Source organism: Pseudopipra pipra, chromosome 11 (assembly GCF_036250125.1).
Source record: "Pseudopipra pipra isolate bDixPip1 chromosome 11, bDixPip1.hap1, whole genome shotgun sequence".
Taxonomy (NCBI): domain Eukaryota; kingdom Metazoa; phylum Chordata; class Aves; order Passeriformes; family Pipridae; genus Pseudopipra; species Pseudopipra pipra.
The window spans coordinates 15,926,583-15,953,822 of NC_087559.1; the positions used below are offsets into that span (position 1 = coordinate 15,926,583).

Sequence of the window (27,240 nt, forward strand, 5' to 3'; positions counted from 1 at the left end):
TCCCCCTCAGGGCGGGCCAGCTGCCGTGCAGGGACACTCGGTGGGGCGAGATGGCATCTGGGTCTGTCACCACATTTCTCGCTCAATCCCGTGGGACATGAGGAAAAAGCCACTGGGAAACGGGCTTAAATCCATCCTTTGGCGCTGGTGCACTCTGAGGGTGCAGCATCTGCCCTCCCAGCAGAGCTGCATGAGGGGAAATCACGGCAGTGCTGCCCTGAGGGGTGTGAGGGGGGAGATGTGAGGGAAGGCCATGAGGGGGGAGATGTGAGGGAAGGCTGTGAGGGGGAAGATGTGAGGGAAGGCTGTGAGGGGAGAGATGTGAGGGAAGGCTGTGAGGGGAGAGATGTGAGGGAAGGCTGTGAGGGGAGAGATGTGAGGGAAGGCTGTGAGGGGGGAGATGTGAGGGAAGGCCGTGAGGGGGAACCCGTGAGGGGACAGCCAGAATTAATCTGAGCCTAAACCAAAATGAGTCACCACAGTGTGCCAAGGTGTGTCCAACAACCTTTTTTTATTAAACCATTGTAGCAAACACCATCCAACACATAGAAAGAAAGCACGTAATAAAAATGAACGTGGAAGTTTTACCCTTTGACTTGTGCATAATCCCTCCTTAATGACTTACAGTGGAAAATAGCTGCTTGAATCTACAGTGACTCTAGTGTAAGGGACAGAAGTTTGGGAAAATGTTACAATAATCATCTGGGTGAGACACATCCAGGTCTGGTGTCAGCCAAAGACGCTCTTGGCTGGCTCATCCTTTGGTTTCTCAAAGACTGTTTCAGTCCCCGTCCGAGCCCGGCTGAACACGGAAGGTGCTGCAGAGCCCATTTGTTCTTGGAAAAGAAAACCAGGAGAGACAATCAGTGAAGTAGCACTCAAATTTGGTGAGTGAAACTAGTGTTGCTGGAATACATGTATACATATTTGATAAATACTTCATCTGTCCATCAGTTCCCCAAACCTTAAAGCACAGTGTTCCCACCCCGAGCACAGGGCACCTGACAGCACCTGTAGGTCACTATCATTGACTGGCCCCAAATCCCTGCAGATGCTTTAGAAATTTGGGAACTACTCAAGTCCAGGCTATTATGCTGAAAAGGGGTTAAAATTCATCATTTTCCCCTATACTAGTGGTAGAAAAGTAACACAAAGCCAGAGCACCAGGGGTGTTCTGTGCAAGCAGCCACTCTCTTCTATCTCCCCTCCTGCCCTTTATTCCTCCCAATTTCTGTAGAATCTCAAACACATCAAATTCATCAAATTGAGAGGCCAGAAATCCCCCAACCCATGGACCAAGCTTCTGATCCTCAACTTGAGCAGTCATTGACATTGATGATAGTCCCAGGGCTTGGTTTGGCTCTCCTTCCCCTTTCATCCAGACAAGAACAGCACCACCAAGCAGAGCCCAGCTGGCTCCTGATGGACCCCAAATCCCTGCCCAGCCGGGCCACGTGGTGAGCACACTGCAGGCTGCTGTTCCACTGGCAACTCTGTCACTTGTCTTTGTCTTACTTTGCTTAATAATTTCCATCCCAGAGACTTACCACACTGCCTCATCACTTGGTAGGTTTTGGATTTAATTTCCTGGTTTTTGGCAAGGTTTCCTCTGGCTCCTTTGAGGTCTTCTTCCTTCACTGGAGGACGCTTCTTTTTCACAGGCGCTGGCTAAGAAACAAACATGTTGCCCAGACATCAGTATTTTGGGTTTGAAGCACAGGAAAAAAGTTGCCTTAACCCAAAGGGTGCAACACACAGAGGTGCTAACACAATATTCCACCAATTTCGACTCTGAGCCTACACACTCAGCTAGTCCAGGCCTTTGCATAACCAAAATTTCACTGCTCTTCCCAAAATCTGTTACCATTTTGCTGTTCTGAAACTGTCTTCTGATTGCACAGCCTTTGAAAGAGTAGTGGATTGTTTAATTAAAAAAAAATTGTTTTTATTCTTATATTTTTTTCTGTCCAGCCCTGCTTGATCATTCTGCAAGTACTGATTAGTAATTCAAGAATCTGTCCACTATTTGGGAAGGAAAAAACACTTCATTACTAAATTGGGCTTGTGCCTCAGTCTACTCACTACTTCTTCAGGAAAGTGCTCAGAGAGATTATGAAGCCATAATTGATTTAGTTGGAATAAACACTTGATCCATCAGAGTTATCATCTTAAGTTTAGGGAACAAAAGTATCTGAGCTCTCAACAGGGCTGTCTACAAGCATGTACTGAACACATCTGAAACACTGGGCTCAGAATCCGAAGAAGGAGAAGGAAATCTAATACAGAAACAGATGCATCATCAGGTGGTGCACTGCAATGGCCAAGTACTAATCTGTTTAGAGCTTATCTTGCTAGAAAAAAAATTGGACAACACTGCTTCATATCAGCCTATCTCTGCCTTTAATTAGCACTCCACAGTCAGACACAACTTCGCTCAGCAGCAGGCAGCACCACCAGCATTCCCCCTTCAGTTTACTATTTCATGGACAGATTTCCAAGGTCCCACCCAGCAGCCCTCGGGGCAGGATGCAGGGACACTGGGATATGATTAAAAAGAACAGAAGACCCACACACTCCAACTGGAACAGGTCTGCACACTGAACCATCAACTAAAACTTCTCTGACATACACAGGGCTTCTGAGATTTGGGTTCTGGCAGTGGTGGAGCCCGCTCAGGCATTTCCAGGCACTGACTGTGAGGCTAAAAGGGGTTGTGGAGTGAAACAAATCCCTCAAGGCCTACAAATGGCTGGAGCAGGGAGTACCAGGGAGTGTGCACAGCCAGTGCATGCCTGCCTGGATCTTGGTCGGGTGGGCTGGTTCCACGGGGGCCTTCAGCATGTTTTCTGCTGGCTGTAAATTCCCAGGAGCGCTCAGAATAGTTCGCTGTCAATCCCATTTGTGTGTGGTGTGGGAAACAAAACATGCACAGGATCTCTGGGGAAAACACTCCACCAGTGGCCAAGGCAAGTGAGGGGAAAGGGTGGTAGCAAAGCCTCCAAAATCCACAACAGCTGATGGTCAGTTAGCAGAGTAACCAAATATCCCACAGCCAGGGTTTCGCTTTTTCCTCTGTAATGACAATTGGCATGTGATAGGAACAGTCCCTCACATCCATGGCACAGTCCACAGGCAACCAAAGCCCCTTGTTTTGTTAACAGAAATGGGAAACATGCAAAGATCCTTCACCCATTACTGGCAAGAGACAGTAACTGCGAGGGTTCTTCCCACTGGGACAGAATTCTTGGGGACAATGAGGAAAGGCAGCTCTTGAGAAGCACCAAGATACAGCCAGGCCGAGCAGAGCTGTTAAATTTCACCCAGTTATTTTAAGATAAACCCTCCCATGCTTTGATCACAGGATTTTCCAGCAGGACAGTTGCTGTGGATTAGTTGGCCCCCAGCTGAAGAGCAAAGCTGCTGCACAGAGGTTACGGTGAGCCCTGGCCAGCAGCTGCCAGGGTCACAGCCCCACCACTGCTAATTGCTCCCAGAATTTGTGAGCAGGGTTTGCCAGGAGCCATTCCCAGCTGGCACAGGAGTGCAGCCTGTGCTTTATCTCCTCCTGTCACAAGTCAAAAAGTGCTGGTTTACAAGACACATGACTGGTTTTTAAGTCCCTTTTACTTTGGAATAAAGAAAATCAGCTGAACTGAGCCACTCTATGTGGCTGAAGAACTGTCCTCCCCTACTCTCCCTGTGTTCCTACTCTCCATCCCACCCATCCCATAAAACTCTCATGCTGGGGAGAGCTCTGCCAGGCACACACAGCATGCATTGCAAATGTAACATTTACGTGAAAACCTCAACATTTCTGAACTAATTCTGAGAGCACTTTGAAAGCCTGATTATTGGGGAATGCAGTAAAGACAAACCATTAGTTATAAAATGAACATAAAAGTGTGTAACACAAAATTTCAGTCTTGAATACTGTATCCTAACAGTTATAATTTTCAGTCGCACACTCTTTTCCTGCATGTTAACACATCAAGCTTTACACACTTCAGCATAGCCACCTCCTTTCAAAACTACTGCCAGAATTTCGAATCATTGTCTAAGAAAGCGTGTTGAAAAGGCAGAGATTCCCCCCTTCTGTGAAACATCCCCAAACCAGAAGAGGGGAAACGTTTTTTCCCTTCCTACAGAAATAAAAATATTTAAGGTAAACCATAACATTTTAAAACTAAATCGATTAACCACGTAGAGGGCAGCTGCTTTCCCTCTTCATCAAATAATCCCTCCTAACACTGTACTTGTTTAAACTGCATCAGTGCAATCACACAGAAACTCCCAACTCACTGGTTAACAAGAGGCACTCGCTAACAAATTCTTCCAAGCAAAGCATCCGACCCAGTAACAGGTTTGCCAGGCCCCTGCTCCGAGGACAGCCAGTGGCACAGCTCTCCCCGTACCTGTGACATAACTGCGGTGCTCCCTCGCCCCAAATCCCTCCGAGGTGCTTTCCCGGCTTTGATTAAATCCAGCCCGTGAGCTCTGCGAGCGCCTGTTGTTTTCCTGGACTTATATAGAGCATCCAACGTGAAGTCATGAGCTGGGTCATCTTCCCAAAGCAGAGCCCGGGATGATTGGGGTTGAGGGAGGCTGTTGTTGTTGCTGGAAGGTTTATTCCTGGCGATGACTCGGGCGTGCAGCACTGCGGGAGCGGGCTGACGGGAGCAGACAGCTGTGGCAGCGGGATGTGGGGAAGCCCAGTCCGCTCCGGGAGCGGCTTCCCTGGGAGCCCGATGGGGCTCTATTTATAACTTTAAAAGGCAAAAAACTTTGTTATGGACACAAAATTGACTCTGAATCCTCTTGGGGGAGCGAGGAGAAGATAAAAAAGAGAGTATTTCTTTCCCAGCATAAAAAAAATAAGCATTCTTTAAAGATTATATAAACCCAACGTCCGAAGCGTAACATTGTGCCCTGGATTGCTTTTGCACAGGATCTTTAGCAGAAGAGTATTTTGTGTGTTTTGGAGAGCTAATAAACTGGTTTTATTAACTAGTTTTAACCCTTACAGTTCTATCGCTCATCTTACACAACTGAGGGTAAAATCACTTTCTACTTCCAGCACTATTAGTAAGTGTAACCATTTCACTCATCATCTGTACAGGAACAGCTTACTCAGACACGGATAAACTCGGTGTTCCCCACTGCACATCCTGAACCCTTCCCAGAACTTTTAATGGTTTTCTCTAAACAATATTTAAATTAAATTAAAGAAAAAAAAACATCTCTAAGCATGATTTCTATTTTTCATTAGTGGGAGAGGATTGGGTGGGGAACTATTTCCCTTTTTTTTTTTTCGCATCATGCAAAAAAATCAGCTTTTATGATTGCACTCAACACAAAGAACCAGGACTCCAGCCAGGTGGGTTAATGTGAAAAGGCAGTCGTGGCAGAGCTCCAAACATCTTCTCCTAGAGAGACTGATGATTGATTGTTGCAGTGGTAGGAACCTGCCCTGGCCTTTCTTTGAGCTCTGCCCATGTTTTGTTTAGGCTACAGAAAAAAAGAATGGGAGGTCAAATAAAATTGGTATTTTCCATTATGAGAACATGACATCAAACACAGCTCTAGTGCTGTGTGACTGGGACTGTGGGATTTGTTGGCTGTGAATTAACCCCCCCAGGCCTCTGGGTGCCCATTCTGGCTTTCAGCTGAAGACCTCCTAAGCCTGAGAGGTTTTCCTTTATTGGGGGAATTATTTGTGGGTGAAGAAGCAGTTTGGATGTTATGTCCTCAGCCATTCCTTAGGTTGAATTTCTATTTTAAAGCCCTGGCTTAGTAAACCAGAGGAAGCATTTATGCAGAACAGCAGTGCCTTTAGTAGGCCGACAAAGCAAAAATAAAACACTGATTTTAGAAAAAACAGCAGATTTTTTTTCTATTGCACAAAGCAACACTTCTCTGCTGTTTCTCCACAGTCCCACAAGCATCACTATTCTGACGCTATCTGTTATGACAGGAAAATAACATTCTGCACGTTTAAAGCAAATATTTAGAATTCAAGACACTGAACTATTTTTTCCCTTCAGCTTTCAAAATTGCTTCAGCTAATTGGTACTACATATTCCTCACTTGAAAGCAACAGAGTTGTGCTTTCATGGCAATTTAATCTGTGCAAACAAAATCATTATACAAACAAAATTAAATCACTTCAACCTTGCCTGCCATTTAGGGCAGGAGGCGAGGAGCTTACAGAGGTAGGGGGAATATCCTGAAGTTTCCAGGACATCCCCATAGCCTGGACAGTTCTTTGATTGCACATTTCTTACACCAACACTCAACAACAGCCACAACCATTTTCTTGCACAGATCATGGGCTATTTTTCCTTACAAAAAAACCCAACTTAAGTCTACAGTTACTTACATTTCAGAGTAGAAATTCTGTTCCCATGGCTGAGGTCCTCAGATCTGTCAAATGGACATGAATGACAATGATACAAGATAGGGTCATTTATTCAATAGTGGCTATTAAAAAGAAAAGTTGACCCTCTTTAACCTTCCACTGCAACAGCAAGCGTGGAAAACTCCTTTGCAGAGAAATGGTTGCAGATAAAACATGGCAATGACCAGAGAATTTGGTGAATATACACAGGTGCTGCTGTGGGCTCCAGATCTTACAGAAGGTTTCTCCTCCAGGGAAGTGCTAACACCCCTCAGGGGGCTGACAGGCTTGGTAGAGTGAAGGTTACACTCTGAATTCCCTGTGAGGATGAACTGAATTTGGGGCTGCTTGGAAAGTAATGGGCAAATGTTATGCAGGAGTTACAGAGGTAGGATTGGATTGATACTGTGCAGCTCCAGCCCTGAAAAAGCCTTCCTCAGGGAACAGATCCGAGAGGAGCCTGCAAGGATTCTAAACAAAATTTGCAACTTAATAGCGGTTCTTCCAGCTCAAATGGGATTAAGGTAAATGGATATACTGAAATTAAAATCAGCAGAAGAGTGGACAAAATTAGACCTGAATTTAAACTCGAGTAGCAAAACCTGCTTCCCACAGGAGCACACTATAAACACTGAAACACGGGGACTTCGAAACAGAGCAAGTATAAAACAAGTGTACAAATCTGTAATAAGTCCAACTTTATTGTAAACCATTATACAATGTAATTACATCAGATACCTTTAAAAGTTTAAGGTAACACCACTGATTAAACAATATGGTCCAAACAGAGGGCAGCAGAATACAGCTGTTGGTTTTGCTCACATTGGCTATACTCTGAATTTACCTACAAACAAACCCCACATTCAGTTTGAGACAGATACCCACGCAAGACAAAAACACCTACAAAAGAGTCCCTTTTTTAAAGATACTGCAGTTTTACTTTGTAAAACCATAGTAGTCATTTTCAGTAATTGAACTGGAAACTTCCCCTAAAACAAGTTTGCACGCCTATGCTGTAGATGTAACTCTGACTTGATGTGGCCGAATTTATTCGCTTTCACTACTGGTTTCTCCTGTAAAAAGCACAGCAAAGTTGCAAACACGGGTTAGTCAAGCACAGTGGCAGAGATTCCTTGTGATGCTCAGCTCTGAGCAGAGCGGGAGAGCCCAGGCCTCCCTCCCCAGGCCCGGCAGGAACGGGAGCAGACACCTGCCAGAGGGGATCACTTTGCATTGCTCTAATTTGCAACTCAGTTTCTGAGTTTTCCCTGAAGAAAAGCTATAGTACATTTTAGTTAGCAACATTAACAGACAGCATTCACCTACTTAAAGTAAGACAAGGGGACCTGAACGTATTAAAGCCAGAACTTGAAAACCACATATGAGACAACACCAGTGTTTTAAGTTTATGCAGATGTCACAGGTCAGATCCCAGAAGCAGTTAATACATTTAGGTTGACCATTTGTAGTAAATTCTCTCTCCACCAATACCTCTGTGTCTCTTCTCTCAGTTATAATCCCTTTCTCTTACTTTGGCATAGACTACATAGCTTATTTTCACTAAACAGAATCACATTTCCTAAGCACAGCCTGAATTAAACCTTTGCTATGAGTTGTCCTGAAGTACATTTACAAGCAGAAATTTGAGTGCCAATTTTAGGATAATGCAAATATTGAGAAGCTCCAATACCATTACTGGATCAACTCCTCATGAAAAGTCTATTTCAGACTGTCCTGCCAGTCCATTTCAGTGAGCAGTAAGACACAGTGAAGCACCAGGCACATATTCCCTTCTCACACTTACGAGCCTGTCAGACAAGAGCACCTGTTCTACTTGTACCTACAGCAAGAATTCCAATATTTACCTTACAAAGAGGAAAACCACCAAGTTACATCTTCCATCCCTTTCCCAAGACAGCAAAGAATAAATAGGAAAAGACCTCAGATTTTGTTATTTAGCTGAAGTTGTGAATAAAATTATTGTCTTAGGAGAAAGAGTCAGAGCTGGGTTTTCCCCTTTGAAGGCTGCTCCTCCTCTTACTAATGTGGTGTTCAAAATATTTCTGTGTCTTTGGCTCATAGTGCTTTACTATATCATCTTGTTAGGTGTACCAAAATCTCACATCAAGTGACATTTAAGCACTTAAGACATGAAAAATTAGGCATTCAGGACCTTTGCTACAACCGTCTTCAACAAACTGCTCCATAGCACTTTACACTGGTTTGTACTTGGTCAGTAAGCTTGAGGTCTGCTGAAAACAAATACTTTCACATGATTAAGGCCATAATCTTATACTGACAATTCACAGACTAAACATGAGACTAGAATCATTTTGATAACTGAAGTAACTGGAGGGAGAAGGAAGATAAACTGCAAGCTCGGACAGTTCAATCCGTGTGCGCTGCTCGGGTATCTCAGCGGGCGAGGACAGCGAGGGCTGTGCAGTGGGACACAGCACACGTCCAACAGCTTTATGTCACTGTCTGGAACAGAACAAATCCTATGCTAAAAGAAATAAATGCTGACATTTGCAACAAGAGCCAGTCCTAGCTCTTAATCCCTTTGGAAAAGTGAGCTGTACAAGACTATTCTGTTGCTGAAAATGAATTCCTGGAAGTACTGTGCTTCCGGAAACCCGCGCCCACCCAGTGGTACATCATCAAGAGAAGATGCAAGTCACACAATCAATAAAAAAACCCCAAAAAACCTAAAACAGAGGCAACACTGATTAGGGACATTTCCCTACCCCCCCCCCCCCCGACGTCAAAAAGAACTCAATTAAGCTCCCGATGTCATTAGTTTGTAGATTTAGTCTAAAAGAAACACTAGTGCTGTAACTTATTGCAGTTCTGACATTTCAGTGCACAGTAATGAAGGTCAGTGGCTCAACTAAAACCTCAGGTTTGGTAAAATGGCCCTTGGAGCCAGCTGGACACGCTGAGGTCTGGGAGCATCGTGTTCACCTCGGCAGCCACGCAGGGACAAGGAATGCTGGAGTAGTGACAGTAAGCACGGGAGCACACAGCTCAGCATTTACTAAGGCCCATTTAAGTGGTCTGGATAATAAATCACATTAAGACCTAGTAAATCTATAAAAAAATGTAAAAAATCTTAAAAAGTTCTGAGCAGTTTTCCAATGAAACTGTTTTGGTTTAAGGCTTGGGACTTTCCTGGTGTCCAGATCCTACAACAGATTTGCACTTAAGGTCTGTTGTCACCTCTTTGACACGTCGCCTCGTCCTGCACAAGGTTTAGCTAAGCAAGGAAAGCTGTCAGAAACAATCATTGAGGAAATATGCAAAGCAAAAGGATGTCACTGAAAACATGTCTGCTAGGTTTCAGAAGAGCATGTGTTGTCAATTACCAGAAGAGAGACACTGAAAATCACAGAAATTCTGTAGTAACAACTGCACTGTACCCCTTGGGTTGTTTGGTTTTTTAACTGCTAAAGAATAATGAGACTTTATAGAAATGAAACAGGAGAAATTTTTTTGTTGTTGCTGTTAAGCACATTAAATAGAGGATTGTTTTTCCAACAACAAAACAAGGGACAGAATTATTTTTTGCAATATTGTAGCACAACTGCTTCAGTCAGATCACGGCCCCGTACCGCAGGCCCTACAAAAGGAAAAGTGTCAGAAGTGTTCCATCTCTTTTGGGTCATTTGAGAGGTATGCACAAGAGACTTGCAGGAACAGAAATAATGAGTCATCCACAGATACTCATTTCACAAATAACCATCACAACGGATTTTTGTCATACACTAAAGTGCACATTTGTCAAATATGCAAACACCGCCTCCTATTAAAAAAGGTATTTTCGAATTATGTGGTCGAAAGCACACATAGGACTGCATTTTTAGTGATATTTGGTGACTTCAGCAGTGACAGAGAGCTCTTCCCTTTGCAATCCCTTTGTCTTAAACCAGGACATAAGGATAAATAAGATTTTCACTACAAATATTTTGACCTGTTCTGCACAAAAAAAGGGAACTGCACCCTTTTCTCTGACAAAGAGAATCTTTAAATACAACTGTATGAAAATATAACTTAAATATAAAATAGTCAAATAGATTTGAGGAGACTTGGAAAAAAATCTTTGTTCCACCTATTAGTTCCATAGGTACCCGGTAGCAAGTAAACATTTGTACTTAAAAAAATAATGTTAAGTTACAGCTTGTAACCATAAACTATTCTGCTCTAGGAATTATGCTGCAAAAGCCAGTTTTAGTAATAAAACACACTCCTTTAACTTAGTCAACTCTGATGCCTTTTTGAGAACTTCTTACACTGTCTCATCAGTAACCAAAAGTGAAAGATTCTGATCTGTTCTCTCTGATCTTCTCTGACACAAAACTCCTTAGTGACTCATCCTTAACACCTCTGCAGTTTTTCACACATGATGAGAAGACATTCTTGCATAATTGGTCAGTGTGTCTGTAGTGCAACTGAGCTGGAAGTCTTCCAACTGCTCGCCTTCTGTTGGGAGACCCTGCTTTTTGAGTCAGTTTGTACGCAAACGGGGATGCAATTGCAACATTAAACCCCACTGACAAAGTTCTTTTTGCCACGAAACCTGCAATCACACAGGCCAGGGGCTGTGTCATACGGGCAGACCAAAGCGGTGCTTCTTCTTCTTAACGGGCTTCAGGCTGGTCAGTCTGCGCAGATCCTCCTCGGCCTCCGACTCCTCCATCTCGTCATCGGCTGAAATCAGGATCTAAAAACAAACGGCACGGGGACCGGTCACTCTTTCTTCTTTCTGCTTTTAAACTTTCACCTTTTTTTTTTTTATGCTTGCAAAGCACCTTGTTATCAGGGAAGAGCTGACAGACCACAATTAGGATTTACTGCCTGCGCTATCAAACACCATCACACATCCTACCTGGGAGCTCCATAAATTTCAAAGAAGGATGCATGCATATTAATCTCACTACAGCCACTGAGCCTAAACCTGCACCTCCAGAACAGCAGGGGCAGTTTGAGAGAGAATATTTAAGCTCTCTCTCCAAACTGGTACCGTGGAGTCATTTTATGAAGGAAAACCCCCTATAAATAGCACTGTTTATCACATAGAAAAGTTACATTAACTTACTAAAGCTAAAACAACTTACCCTCAAAGAAATGACCCATCCCTTCAGCTAAACTAAAAGCTGCTCACTTAGAGTGATTTAGAACAAAATTATGCTAAGGCAAGTATGTAAATGATTCTCCAAAATCAGGTCAGTTGCCTCCACCAGCTCCCTCTCACTTTAAGCTATTAACCTCTCTTTGAATTAGAATTGTCTGTTTGTTTTGTATCCCCTGTGGGGGTTTTTTTTAGAAGTATCTGCAGCACAGCTCACCTGGGATATTTACATATTTTATTGTGTCTTCCTGCCCATCTGGAAGGAAATCAACTGCCAGAGTGGTGCAACAAAGACATTTTTCTTAACTGGTTCTCCACAGCAAATGCTGGGAACTGCTGCTAGGGGTACATGCACAGAAAATCAAACCTCAGTTGACAGTGTTCCAATGAAATCAATGGCAGGAGGGGTGAACTGGATTGATATTGCATTAACTGCAGTAGTGAACTCTACATACTTCTGACTCTGACTCTTCATGTGACGCTGCTCTCCTGTACCGGACTTTACTTCCATTTCTTGAATCTTGTCCTGCTTCCTTTTCTTCAAGTTTAGCTTTTGTCTTCCCTTTCTTCATAAGAAAATTATCTACTACCCAGAACATCAATGCCTGTCAAAGAGAAGGGGAAAGTGACAGTTCAGCTTTCTTCAGAGCAGAATAAGTTCATTTGGTCAGTATTTGGAGTTGACAATAATTCTGAATTGGCCAAATCATCTTGTACAGGCACAGTGCCACATGGCTTTTTACACAGCACAGGAATGCCCTAGAACCCAGCTACCTGATTCCTTTGTGGAAGAGAAGAAAATAAGAAAAGTAGTGACTATTCACAGTGATTATATATTAACTCTTCATGCAGCAAAGCTTTACCAGCAGTTATTAAATGCAAGGACACCCACTATCCCTGGCTCTAATCCCTAAATCCCGGATTCCTGAAAGAGTACACTTTGGGAAGCATGACTGCACCCTTGCCCTTTTCCTCTGCTCCACCATAGGCCAGCCTGTGGTCAGACACTGGATACTTCACATTACATCTGTCCTTAGACCAACTGCTTCCTGAAGCAAATTTCACTGTAATTTTATAATCCCTGTGTCAGTATTTCAGTATTACATCCAACCTACTGAAGTCATCAGGCCAAAGAGGTCTATGAGGCATTTCTGTCCCTCTCCTGAGCCCGATCCCTCAGCTCAGTTGTGGATTTCAGCTTTGTAAAATCTACATATCCAGACATTTTATCCATTCCTTAACACCCCTTCTCTTAAGCACCAGGATAACACTGTGTTTTAAGGACTAATGTTAATTAATGAAGATGTGGTAGAAAGATCTCCAAGCAAACATTTCAGAGAAGCGTTCAAGTTGTACTAACATTAACAAAGAAGGGAACTATCAGCATGACGATGGCCAGCTCCAGCTGGGGGTTCTCTATGGGATTCAATAAAGCCACCTGTGAAAAGAAGAGCACAAGTTCAGATCAGGGCAGCATGTGCACAAACTGGGTTAGGCAGTGCAATGTTCATGTGCCAGCTAATGCGACAGAAATAACGCAGAGGAACCAAAAAAGGGCAGCTTTGAGAAAAGCAAAGTACTTAGGACAGCTTATAAATTACCACAGACAAGTAAGTGGGGCTGACAAGAAACTTATCTCTGTCATTTTTGCTTACAGAAATCTGAGGAGCTGTGTGAGAATCATCTTGGACATTTTAGAGCTGTGTGCTCCCAAGGAACATGTCTTAAGTTCCATCTTAAGGAAATTTAAATAGAGCAAAGTTTTACAAAATGCACAGTAGGAAGACAGTTCCCAAAGTAGTCCAGAGCAAACAACAGGGCTAAACTGGTTTTAATGGGCTGTAACAACATCACTTTGAATATTCAGCTGCAGTCTATCAAAATAAATATTTATCTAGTCATCAGCAATGGCTTTACAATCCACTGCAAACTTCTAAAGGCTACAGTTAAATCTATTAAAAAGGTCAGGCAAAGAAAAATCTTTAAAATTTAAATGCAAGAATATAAAATAGCTGTAAGTAAGAGTTAAAGAATTAAGAAAAGAGAGCATGTTAGACAAGGAGATAGAATAAAATTTTAGATATCAGAGTATACAAAAAAACCCTTCAAAATATGATAGGATGTTCCTGGCAATGGATGCCAGGAAGCCTCATTAACAGTACCCCAATTAAACTAAAAGAACATACCAGTACCATACATTTAATCAGCAATGACTGCAGACAGCTATGATGCCTGAACCAAACCCATAAACACTACCTAAAGTCTTTATAGCTTCCACCTGAAATTCATTTGTCTGTAAAATGCTGTAAAAGGACAAACCTCTTTCCACTGAGGTATAAGCAGCACTATGATGATGATGGTTTTCTCAAATGTCATAATCATTATGTACAGAGCACACTGGCCCACCCAAGCACTGCACTGCAGGGGGTCACCTGAAAGGAAGAAGGAAGGTTCAATACATGCATAGATTTGATTTTACTTCACAGTAAACACCTCAGAAAAGCAGTGTTGGAAGAGGCAGCAGGGCAGCTAAATCCTCTTGAAGTGTCTTCTACCAATTCCTTTAGTGCTGCTCCTTCCCCCCCTCAGCCTCACCCCACCTTTCAAAGAGAAACTGGATCTCACAGGACTTGATCCAATTCAGCAGTACCTGTACTATGAGCACTGTTCCATATAATCTGATGAAAGCAAGACAAAGTTGCATTACATTTGTTTCCCAGCCCATTGTTAATTTTGACCCTCTATCATGAAGCATGAAGTGTCTTGAAAAGGAAAACTTAAGGGAAACACAGCTGGGGGAAAACACACTTCTCTTCAGTCTAAGTAGAACCATGATTTTGCCACTCTTCCTGGGCTACCTTAAACATATTTTTCCTCTCTACAAAGTTAGTGACCATAAGTAACTGATCACAACTGAAGCAACATGTGCAAGAGCTCCTATGAAAAATTTAATTGAACAAAAAAATTAAGATCACATTTTAATTTCAGTGTCAAAGGGTTTGAAATTCTGCTGCACCTCACTGTGGCAGAGTAAGAACCTGAGTGCATGAAGTTATCTGCCAGAACAGGATGAAAACCACAAATATTTGACCAGGAAAACTTGTGCAGGTTCTTAGACTCTATGAAAGAGAGCAGGAAAAAAAAAGAAGAAAAAAGAGGACTGTTAGGCCTAACAAGCTTTGCAGGTGAGTTCAAAGCAGCACTTCACTGGAAAACAAAAGGAAGGTCTGGAGGGGTATGACAGCACTTTAGTCTTTGCTGCAGCTTCTGTAACATCTTTAAAGACAGCTCAAAACTTTTAGCCTGGGGATGAATAATGGGCAATGGAAAATCAGATGCCTTTATGTGTTTGTAATGCATAATGGACAGTTGCTACTTCCTTTTCTGGAACATTTCTGAAAGGCTTTCAGGATTAATAGTTGGTAATAGGCTGAGACTGTTTGCAGCTTAAATGCCACACAGAGAAACTGGTAAATCAGACTGGAGTCCAAAACAAAGCAAACTTCCTAACCACGTTTTACAGTGTGAGCTAATGATCAACACTCAACAAAATGCTCAAGTTTCACAACTACATACTGCAGTTTATGACAGTCTCTCAGTAGTATCCTTGCAGAAAAGCTGGGAAGGTATGGACTGGATGGGTGGAGACACAATTCTGATATAAAGGAAAAAAGCCTTCACAAGGAGAGTGGTTAAGTACTGGAGTAGATTGTTCAAAGGGGTTCTTAAATCCTAAACCATGGACAAATTAACAACTGGATGGACCATGCCCTGAACAACACACTTCAGCTTTGAAGTTAATCCTGCTTTGAGCAAGAGGTTGGATCATATGACCTCTGGAGATCCCTTCCAACCAAATTTTTTCTCTGATTTCATAAGCCATGCAATTCAAGTTAATAACATCACCACATCCAGAAGGTGCTCCCAAGAATATTTAGGACATTTGTACATTCAGAGGCTCAGTATACAAACTCAAATTAGAACTTCAATGTTAATGTTGAAGTCAAAGCTCTAATTCCATTTCTAAAGTCTCTCACAGCTTCTCTTGAATTCTGCTTTTATACCTCTCGTGTACAAGTTGCATTTATAGAATAATCCAGCAAATTAGTGGAAATCTTACTACTGTGAGAAAAGCAAATAAAGAATGAAACTGAAACATTTTGAACCCTCTGCAGTGACACTGCAGCAGCATCTTAGGAAAATGCTGGGCAATGCAAAAGTAGTCTATACCAGTGTCTGCTACTGCCATCAGCTGCTTTGCAGAAGCACGTTTTCAGTCAGCTCTTGAACAAAATACCTGTTATTCCTCTATCCTGTATCTTCTCTCTGTTCTTAAAATCCTGAAAAATTCTCTCAAGAAAACTCCAACTCACAGAACAACTCCAAAACAAATTTTCAGTAGTTTTAAAGTCAGTACTCTCTACCCCACATGGCTGCAAGTAACTTGCTCTGCCAGTGGTAAACAAAGAGCTGGAGGGAAAAGATGCATCAGATACAGTTTCTCAGCTTTGCCACATGAGAAACAAAGACAACCAAAGAGTCCACAGCACAACTCAGTTGCCAGCAGAGTTTACAGTCACCAAGAGGGATTTATCACCTGTTTGCTACTCACACAGCTACAGCAGCCCAAGACAAGAAGGGAAGGAGAACACAGGGAACATTCTTTTCAGCACAGCTCATGACTGCTTTTCTCCTCTTTACATACTCAAATACATTAACTGATTCTGCACCTCTACTAAAATCCAACTGCTGACGTGATGAATCTGAAGATACAAAACTGGAAATATGAAGACAAATCTAATAAAATTTAAAATTCTGACATTTAAAAAGCCCCTGAGGGATCATCATGCTACTTTGTTCATAAATCAGCATGTGGTGCTGTTTTGCTGTACAAACAGCAACCATTTATAAATGCTGATATTTTGGTATCCATTCCTTCCTTGAGGCATTTATGCTTAAAAACTATCCTCCATATAAAGAAGAAGCTTTTAAAACCAGCAGGACACTGCTATTTTTGTGACAGCTTCAAGTAATGAATCACCAGGGATCAAGTAATAGAGCTAAGAAGGGAAATGAGCTCACAGTGAGAACTAACTTGAGACAAATGATTATTTAGGCTCTAGAAACACAAACAACATCACTCAATCACAAGAAGAGACTTGTCTGGGGACAGGGGGGAAGGCTCTTGTTTGTTTTCCTACACTTGATAACAAACTGAAATCACAGTGGTCTCCAAGCTGAGAACTTGGCTTTACTACTCCAAATAAAATGCCCCAAGATTTGATACCTTTCAATGAGCAGACCCCTGGCCACCCACGGGGTGGAGAAGAGAGGAGAAGCCTGGAGAAGAGAAGGCTCTGACCTTATTGTGGCCTTCCAGTACCTGAAGGGGCTCCAACAGAGCTGGAGAGGGTCTTTTGACAAGGGCATGGAGTGACAGGACAAGGGGGAATGGCTTCACCCTGACAGAGGGCAGCGTTGATCTTTGTAAGACAGAAGGTGCATGCTGAGATATAGAACTTAAAAGAACCTTCATTACAACTAAAATACTAAAATGATTGTGAAATGATCTTAAGATGAGTTAAGCACTGGCTGAAATACTCTGAGATTCTCTCCTGGAAATCATTTCAGCCCAAAAGAGGGCCCATTTACCATATTCCCCGAAGCGAAGGGACTCCCACTGCTGCCACTCCACGAGGCTGCTGACGGCTCGGATCCCGATGTAGATCAGCAGCATTCCCAAGGTGGCATCCAGCAAGAAGTTGATAAGGTACCTGAGAGGAAAAGTGTAAAAGAAAACAAAGAGCAAAGGTCCATTTTCTACAGGTTCAGGGTATTTTAACACCACAATCAATAAAAGATCTGCTGCACACATGTTGAGAAGCCAGAGTAGGGAGAACAATCATCTACCCACCTCTGTAATTACACAAACTAAAATTTATATAGTTTTAGCAGTCTCAATATTTTGTTTCTGTCCTTAAACTTAAATTCCAAATTCATGAACTCTGCTGTGTGCATACTCTACATAAACTCCAACACTAAATTATTCCTTTAAATTAAAACCAGATTTCCTTTTTACCATTACAGTTTAATTTTGCATGGAAACTTGACTAAAACCAAAGGAATAAGACCAGAAGTTACCTTAAAGACATCTCAGTGAATTTGAAGGTAAAAAGTCCAACCTAGAAGTTTTATGCCAAGGGGGAAAGTCAACAGAACTAGAGCTTTTCTTGCTTAAGGGAGCCTGTTCCCTGCCCCAGCAATGAGCAGTGAATACCATACCCAGAGAGTATTTTGTGTTAGGAATTGATTTACTTTCTTGCACTTCAGTTCTTATCCAATGAACATTTAAGTATCAGACATAAGCCTTCCCAGGAAAAAAATCCATAACCAAACCAAACCAAACCAGCCCTCAAGGGACAAACTGCTGCAATACTAATTTTATTGTTCCAAAAGCAGCTTCTAGGATCTTACCTATGCTTCAAAAAAACAGAGATTTCAAATTAATTCTTAGGGTCATTCAAAGATGCAGCTGAAATTCAGAGCATTTTCTAAGTCAGTTTGGTTTATTTAATATCACCAAGTTTAGCTGAACAAAACTGCATTTGAGAAAGAGCCAGCTGTAAGAGATATAGTAAATCCCTGTTATTGAGGTTCTTATTTGGTAATTCCAAATACTTAAGGTAAACCCTAGAGTCTATAGGAACTTATCTGCAGGGATAAAAACAGCAATCAGGGACCTGTGGGCTTCTGCAGCTGCAGAGACAAATCCACATGGGCCAAACAGCATCAAAAGTGTAAAGCAAAACAGAATACGTGCATTCAAGATAGTAAAAGAGGAGCTCCTCTGACCCTCAAAATCCCATTCAAGAGCAGGTGAAAATTAAAAATGAAGTGGATGTTCCGTAAGATTTCTAAAAATAGTTATTTTCTAATAACTGTCTGGCAAATCTCAGCTTTAATTAACTTCATATTAGACAAACATGGAGACCCAGAAGGAGGCAAACTCAGCACTGAACAGCCTGCACAAGTCACGCTGAGGCCACAAGAGGCTGCTGTAAGCCCGCAGCAGGAAGGCAGCGCCGGGAGCAGGGAGACACCTTCACATCCAGTCACGGCTCCCGGCACGGCCCAGGGATGCCCCATATTCCAAGCACATCGGGCTCCCTCCATGCTCCTTGTGGGATGAGTGTCCTTAACCTGCTCCCAGGTCCGTGCCCCTGGCTGGGAGCTCGGGGGCTCAGAGGCCAGAGCTCATTCCGACTTCCCCCTCACAGCCGGGTGCCCTGCGCTGCTCCTTCCATCCAAAATTCAAAAACCACCCGCCCAGCAAGGTGTTTGTAAGAGCTGCTTTGTCAGCTTTCATATGATGACACGCAGCACTGCATCCCCCAGCTAAGAAATGGCAACTTCCAGTTGTAGTTCTCTCCAAGCTCTGAACTACAGTGTTTTCTAAAACTACATTTTCTGGTTTTGTTCTGAAAAGAACCCAAAAGCTACAAAGCAGGAAGGAACAGAAAACTACCCAAGTTTGAATTTGCTGAGTAAAATTATTATTATTTCAAGTCACAGACAGAAATGTTGCTTTTAGTCGCTAGTTTTGACCCACTTTCAAATTTTATATATATTTTTCCTAAGACAGGACAAGCAGCTTTGGGTAAAATTACATGGTATTTTTTCTGCTAAAAAGAACCTACACCCTTGTCTGAGAAATTATACAGCTGCACATTGTAATTTCTGTTATCCTGAGAACAGTGGATAACCTCACTCTCTTGTTTTGTGTCATGTTACACTTACATTAAAGTGGCATTTCAAAATAAAATTATGCAGACTGCAGGAGAGAATGCACTTGTCAGTAAACCCTTTATTTTGAAGACACAGTACACGGCACAAAGGTATTTTTAAAATACTGTGATAAACTATTGTGCTTTACCTTTAAGCACTGATAATTTTTGACATGCTTTGGGGAGCTCACTTCAATGTATACTTTGAGTTATAAAAGGGGAACGAAAGTAATTTTCACCTGCCAGTTTTTAAATCTGTCAGGAAATTCTTAAATCTGTAAGCAAGGAAAATCCCTACAATGATGCCTGGTATTACTGAAACTGTCATCATTATAACTCAAACTTTACAGTTAATGTGTTAAAATAAATGCAATTTCCCTACCAAAATGCTCTGTGCTGGGAAGAGGGAAAGCTGTGTTTTCCTTGTGCATTTATAGCCTGTAGGAACACAAAAAGAAACCAAGGGGGAATAAAGGAAATAAAACAGGCTTGTGCAGCAACACAAGCATATTCCTTGAGCTGTGTGTCTCCTTTGTTTAGCAAAGGACAACAAGTGAGCAGATGCCACTGAAGGGACTGGATTGGTCCTAAAAGGCAAATTACTGGGTTTTTTAAAAGTAATTTCGCAGCTTCCATTACCAGGACTGTGTAGCTACTTCGAGCACGAGCCTTATCAAGAACAAACCCAAACAATTACCATTTGCTTCAGGAGCTCCTGTAAAGAGCCTGATGGGGTCTTAGTCATCAAATCTTGAGGTTTAACACACTACAGTGCAATGTTCATCTGTTTAGTCACAGCGCTCCAAGCATGACATTGCAAAATTAATTTCTGCTGTGAGTGCCTGACTGCTGAGCAGGATTTCCCAGTCTTAACAAAATGAAAACAATGCTGCAGCAGCAAATGCAAAGCTTAGAAGAAAGTAGAAGCACAAATGATTTTTGCTAAATAACCCTGAAAGCAACCTGCCTTTGTGTGTGAGCTTGTCTTTAACACAGTGAGCAGAGCACTTGGAGGTCAGTGGGCACAACTGGATACTCATTTCCTCTGGTCCCAGCACCTCTTTCAGTAAACAGACTCATACTACAATGTGCATCCCAAATCCTCACTCCTTCACTGCAGGGGGAGAAGCAGTAAGACTTTGCCCTTGGTCTAAAATATCTATATACAGCCCAGAATCCTGCCAGCCATGAATTTAAAGAGCAGAACTCTGATCCTTGATCATTAACTAAGCTTAAACCACATGCTTTTGAAAGTGATTGATTTCTAGAATGAAAACTGGTTTTTCAGTTCTACCTTACCCTACCATCCACATACACCATCAAACTCAGCTACAGAACTTCCACAAAGACCAATTATTCTAAAGTGAAACACTCACAGTGAACAGGGGTCTTCTTCTGTAAGGTCTGACAAATAGACATTTGCAAAGTGGATGAACAACATCCCTATGGCTTGCTTGGAAGTATCTAAAAACCTGTGGAGAGTAAAAACAGCTTTTAAGACACACAAAACTGTTTACATGATAAAGGTGTCATGGTATTTAGCTTATTTAACAACATTCCATTTCAAATTCTGCCCCTGTTTTTTCTTGAATACTGCTAACAATAACCCAAATCATATTAACTTGAAACCTACCCCTGTAAATTTAAAGTCTGTGGATATCCTCTTGGTATCACATGCATTATCCATGAGCTAATCCTCAATAAATCTAGCTAAGTCTTTAATAACCCCTGGGAAACAATGAGTATCCTGGCCTCTCTAGGTATTTTGGGCCTTTCATGTTTATACATTTTTAGCAAGTTTATGGCACAGACAAAAATAAAATCCTCATCACAGGCTTGTGGGTGAACAATTTAATAGCTGGCTAATGAGTTCTTTATCTATAGTATTTTATTTAAAAGCCAACGTATTTTTTATCTGAAAGCATGAAGTGGTTTCACCGAATTTTATCTGTAGTACAACAGCTTAAAACACACTGCAGAATTCCAACCTTGACAGCATTATCTTCAAAGCAGATGACAAAGCCAGAGAGAAAGTCGTTTGCCACTTAAAGGGAAATATAAATACCCCATTTAGATACTGATTCAGTGTTGACTCTGACCCTTACCATTCTTTTACCATCACCCTTTGCACAAAACCAAAACTTTCAGTGGGCATTTTATTAGATGTTAAATGTAGGAATCATAACAAAAGTATTCTGCAGGCAAGAGTGTGTTCTTTATACAGAGCAACACCCATTTTGCCTGTTGTTCCCACGTCTAAAAAGATCCAAACACCCCAACAGACCCAAACGACATTTCATGCCTGAATTCATCTACTCTCCCTGATAACTTTGTCTTAAAGCTCCTTCTCTTCATTCACTTCACGACACAGAAAGCAGAGTGTTGGAGATGAGGCAGGAAGCCAGGGAGTTACTTATCTAATCAGTGTGCCAAGCTAAAAATAACAATACTTGAGTTCCAGAACAAGATTCTTTGCTTAAAAATTAAGGGCTATCGCTGCACTTGTCAGAATTTCAGGCTGAGGTAGACTGTAGCACACAAAGATTTTGCATTAATATTTTCAATAAAATAAAGGTCAGGATTAGTTTGAAAAGCAAACCTTACGAGGTGAATTTAAACCACTGAAACCTTCAACAAGCAGAATGACAACCTAACATTTACACCAGTCTAAAAACTGGTACAGCTGATGTTGCATTGCTTCAACCCAGAAACTTTTAAAATGTAATAAACACCAATACACTTTTTATACCCTGTATTCTTTTACGGCTGATGTATTTCTATCTTTTATCATACTGTTTTCTATTTGACACACAGTAAGATAGCTACAGAACATGGAGTTCTGTTTAAGCCCAGCTGAGAGCTTCCTGTAAGCTCATTTAAGTTTGTGGATGTTCAGACGAACCTTAGGGCAACTCTAAGTTTCCATGTTCAGGAGGAACCACAACCTGAAGCTTTATGTCTAAATGAACATCTCTGTAGAGATTCCTGGAAGTGTTTAGCAAGAAAGGACTCACCAGAAAACACACAGAAGGTAACTTTTCACTGACTCATGTACTCTGGTAACTTTTCTGGTTCCTCACTGTCAGTTACCAATTTCTTGCCATCACTTTTCTCTGTTTTAATCATCATATGCAAACAATCGTCCCTCCAATTTCTAAAACATGCAAGAGACAAACAAAAATTCAGAATAAAGCCTGCAGAAACCCACCATATCCTCCAGGGACGTCTTTCGTGCTTTGGTTCTCTGAAGCGCTTTACTAAGAAGAAAAAAAATAAAACAAAAATTAATTGAAGACAATCAGCAACTCCCAAAGCCAAAAAAAAAAAAATAAATATAGAAAAAGGAAAGCAAATCATCTTGCAGAAATGTTACATTCTTTGATAAATTAGATCTTTCACTACTGCAGTTTATCAATCTCCAAGGATCCATGTTTAAAGAAACTGGCTCCCTTCCATCACCTTTGAGTTTCTGCAACTCCCTCCTCTGAGTGCCAGTAGACCTCACATGGAACAATAATCCACGTCCCACCACCATTCCATCAGTCTGAGCTTCTACAACGGCCTATCCAGGAAGTTTAATTTCTGACAGGAAAGCAGGGATTAGAAAAAGCTGTTTCTTTTGCTCACTGGAGTCCAACAGTATGGGGCAATATTATCAGATAAATTAAGTCAATTAATAGGAGGACAAATATATTCTCTGACAAAGTATCTTTGTGTATGACAAGACTTTTGTGGGCAAACTGAATTGCAAAAGGAAAGCAGGACGGATGGTTTTTAGTCAGATAATCCCTTCAAAAAAAAGGTTGATAACTGTTACATATTAAAAACTCCAAAAAAATTCGTAGTAAAATTAATGCCAATTATAACAAAGGCAAAAAAAAAAAAACCCGTAAGTTTGTTTATTTTGATTTTCATACAGTTTACAATACAAATTGTTTGGGTGTCTGATAGAAAGCTCTTCTCACACCCTGCCCAGGTCCACGTGGAAGGACCTAGATGACTCATGAAGGACACGTGTAGGAAAATAGAGGGGCAAGGGGATAAAAATAGTTGTTCATTTGTAAACAGTGGCTGGTCCATAGATTTGTACTGTCTGATCTGCAGCTGTCCTATCTTCTTAGGAAATCCCATTTCTAACTCCTTTTGGGCAAGAAAACCTTTTTCCCTACTGGGAACACACACTCAGCCCTGCCATGGGTTGGACCACAAACGTATTTTCTGTTACTGCTGCAAGATACTAATTCCTTACTCATCCCAAAGACAAACCAAAGATAACAGGGAAGAGGAAACCTTTCCACTAAGGATGGGTTTTATACATGAATTTTCCTTCCTTCTGGCCAAGGTTCACTGTTACTCACCAGCTCCTTCAATGTAAGTCTCAAAAATAACTAAGCTCTTATTGCAGAAATTATCTCTTATAAAAAAATTGAGCCCCAATTCCCCTCCAACCTTTGAAATCGCAGAGATTTGGACTTCAAAAAGCACAAACCACAGCAGGTGCAGTCAGGTAAAACATCAACAGGTATCTTAACCTGTTTCTCCAGGTACTAGGGATGAATTCCAGTCTGACACAGGATGCTGGGTGTAAGTCATGCTTGCCCAGCTTACAAGCTTTTAAACCACAGTCTGGTTTCTGAACCAATCACAATTTTTTTACAAGTAAGGCAATTTCCTGAGAGGCAACTGTCCTCATACCATACAGCATTAGCATAGTGACCTAAATGCCTTTAAATAAATAAAAAGCTGAATGAATCACTTCCAAGCTGGAGGGGCAGCATTGCAGGCAGCGCCAAGCTCCCAACCTGCCATCTCACTGTCTGTCACTGCTTCTGGCAGCAGGGACAAACATGGGAAATTAAAAAGTGACAAGAGGAAAAGACTGTACGTTTACACCAAAGATAAAGTTGTAATAGCAACATTTGCCAGCAGTTTTCTCCGTGAACAGCACGACAGAAATACAAAACTTCTGTTAAAAATGAGCAACACCAGCCAAGTTAACCAGTTTGTTATTTATGACAAGTCCTCCCTAGTCACACTATGGATTACTTTAATTAGTGGCTCTTTTGTATAACAACAGGAAGCCAAAAAGCATCACAAAACAAATGCAAGGAACAGAAGTTTCAGTTTACTGTGGAGTTAGTGCAAGATGCTTTTCTGCACACAAAATGGAATTAAACCAGTAAGATGGGCATATTTTGGGGAGGGGTGAATTCCAAACTTAGTTTTTTGGCTTTTATTGCAGTGAAGTTCTATAAGCCTGTGGATTCATTAATTTCCTTAAAGAATTCACAAAAATCCATTTTGGAAGAAGATATTCAAAACCAATTCAACTAATGCCATTTCAAATGTCATCCCTACTGAGAAACAGACTCGAGGTCTGTGTTTCTCTGGCCAGCTCTGAAAACACATTTCATTTGAGTTAACAATAAACAGGAGAGTTAACTTTGAAAGCCTCTCAGTTGTCTTTTGGGAATGTACTGATCACACCACCAACTTCTATCTCCCCAAATTAAATGAGACAACCTGTGCAAATGCTTTAGGAGGTGCTATGTGCTGAATATGTACCTTTTCACTTGAAAGCCCAGTAGATCTTTTTTTTTTTTAAAGTTGTGATTGGTTCAGAAACCACTGTGGTTTAAAAGCTTGTAAGCTGGGCAAGCATGACTTACACCTGGCATCCTGTGTCAGACTGGAATTCATCCCTAGTACCTGGAGAAGCAGGTTAAGATACCTGTTGATGTTTTGCCTGACTGCACCTGCTGTGGTTTGTGCTTTTTGAAGTCCAAATCTCTGCGATTTCAAAGGTTGGAGGGGAATTGGGGCTTAATTTTTTTATAAGAGATAATTTCTGCAATAAGAGCCTAAATAGTTATTTTTGAGACTTACATTGAAGGAGGTGGTGAGTGACAGTGAACCTTGGCCACAAGGAAGGAAAACTCATGTATAAAACCCATCCTTAGTGGAAAGGTTTCCTCTTCCCTGTTATCTTTGGTCTGTCTTTGGGATGAGTAAGGAATTAGTATCCTGCAGCAGTAACAGAAAGCCCATACATTAAAGTGCTGTTTTCTCAGCCCAGCCCCTTGCAGTGTGTCTGTGAGCACCAGGTACTTCTGGCATACACAGATACTACCAGGTACTTCCCAACAAACCCCTCATGCAGAACCTGGGCCTTCCCAGTAAGTAAACTGAGCAAAAACCCAGGAGGCTGTAGGTGACCACACTGGATAGCTCGGGGTCCTTGGCACGTTTGCTATTAATACATTAATTTTGGAACAAAAAGCCAGCGTGTTTTTCCAACAAAGATTCTGTACATTTTTTAAGCATCTATCCAAACTGGGCAGGGGAAAACAATTCTTCCAGTGGCCCTCCCCCAGAACATGTGAGGACTGTAGCTGCTCTCAGCCCCAGTCCCAATTTCTCCTGGCAGTTCCTCTGCCCCAGCACAAGCTCGTGTGTGTCAGCTGACAGATGGATCCCAATCTGCCGGCTCCTCGGCGCTCCATATGCTCCGGCTTCCAGCGCTGCGCTCGCACCAGCAAGAATCCACCAGATTTAATATTAATTAACTAATAATGTTCAGAATTTCATGCTGAATTATAAATGAAGAGCGAAGTGCTGCTTGTTTATACGTTGGGTGCCAGAATTTTTCAGGAAAGGAAATAAAAGCACTTCTGCCAACAAGCATGTGAGCTGCCAGATGGACAGATAATAGATAAGCATATAAGGCACAGTATCGCTAATGCAAAATTCAAGTTCATTGAATTGTCTTCCCACTTCATTGAAATTCCAGGAATAATTAATGCCAGAGTGCTGTGGAAGGGTTTCTAACACTTTCTTTAACATATGAGGTTTGCAATCAGAAGTTCAGAAGAGTCATGGGGAAGAATTAAGGCCAAAACAGACAAGAAATAAAGTAAATCATCTCCCAATTGTCACTATGAAAAGCAACACTTGAATCTGTATTAGAAATTCAGCCTTTCTTTCTCTCCCTCCTTCACCTCCTCAAGAAGTCATACCGCAAATGTTCTGATGTAGAGTACCTTTAATATGGATTTAAGAACTCCAAGTTTCTGGATGGCTGCTCTTGTAGCAGCACAAAACTGGTGCACCTCTCAGGTTTGAAATGTTTCTATATATCATGTATTACTGCACTTCTTAGGTGTTGGTTGGTTCTGGTAGTTCACAATAAGAATCTTTCCGACCGCAATAAATATCTGAGAAGATACCTCTGAGCTCATTAATTTGAAATTCATAAAAGTAAAATAAGCTAAGGAATATTCAACATATTCGATGTCCTCTTCTGAGAAGAGAGTTGGGAATTTCACCTGTATTTCCAGTGCTTCTCAAAACTTTTTCAAAAGTCACAGACAAAGCACGTGACCAAATGTTTCACTTCATAAACCTCCTACACACTTCTGTCATCAGAGCTCAGCAGAGCCACAGCTGAGCTGGCCAAAAGGAAAAGGAGGAAAGGCTGGTGAGGGTCACATTTGCACATCACACACTCACAGTCCAGCTGCAGCAGGGACAGAATCAGACCCTTCTCACAGGTGCCCAGGCAATGGGCACCAGTAAAGTTGCAGCCAGGGAAATTCCAGCATGACAGAAGTAAAAAATTTCCAATGAGAGAAATTAAGCTCTGCAACAAGTTGCCCACAGAGGGTGCAGTGACTGCAGTGTCACAGCCTCTGAAAATTCCCTGGATGATGCTCCAAGCAAGGGGATGTCAGAGCAGGCATGGCCCTTCCAACAGAAATTGGTCTGTAAGTCTAAAACCCATTTTTCTGTGCTATGACATTTAAAAGTTCCGAGATTTGAGCCAATTACCAAAGGACCAAAGCATAGCTAATTGAAAATCATGCACACATACGTGGAAGCACAGAATTTAACAGTGAGACCCCCACTCCCGAATAATGTGTTTGCAACCAGACAGC

At 41.7% G+C, this 27,240-nt stretch overlaps 2 protein-coding genes across 2 annotated transcripts in view; both read right to left on the minus strand.

Moving 5' to 3' along the window:
• Window positions 1-492: 492 nt before the first annotated feature.
• MUSTN1 (musculoskeletal, embryonic nuclear protein 1) lies at window positions 493-4,645 on the minus strand. The gene is made up of 3 exons (XM_064667836.1): window positions 4,413-4,645; window positions 1,548-1,668; window positions 493-836 (listed from the first exon to the last, which is right to left on the minus strand). Exons 1-3 carry the CDS (start codon window positions 4,419-4,421, stop codon window positions 730-732), a joined length of 237 nt encoding a protein of 78 aa, XP_064523906.1. The 5' UTR covers window positions 4,422-4,645; the 3' UTR covers window positions 493-729.
• Window positions 4,646-7,069: 2,424 nt separating this feature from the next.
• Window positions 7,070-27,240, minus strand: part of STIMATE (STIM activating enhancer) — a 32,918-nt gene continuing 12,747 nt past the window's right edge. The window contains exons 2-8 of the mRNA XM_064667830.1: window positions 22,515-22,563; window positions 20,683-20,778; window positions 17,175-17,296; window positions 13,842-13,954; window positions 12,883-12,960; window positions 11,978-12,127; window positions 7,070-11,114 (exon numbers count right to left, since the gene is read on the minus strand). Coding sequence (XP_064523900.1) covers window positions 10,998-11,114; window positions 11,978-12,127; window positions 12,883-12,960; window positions 13,842-13,954; window positions 17,175-17,296; window positions 20,683-20,778; window positions 22,515-22,563 — 725 coding nt within the window. The 3' untranslated portion in view covers window positions 7,070-10,997. The remainder of the gene's footprint in view (window positions 11,115-11,977; window positions 12,128-12,882; window positions 12,961-13,841; window positions 13,955-17,174; window positions 17,297-20,682; window positions 20,779-22,514; window positions 22,564-27,240) is intronic.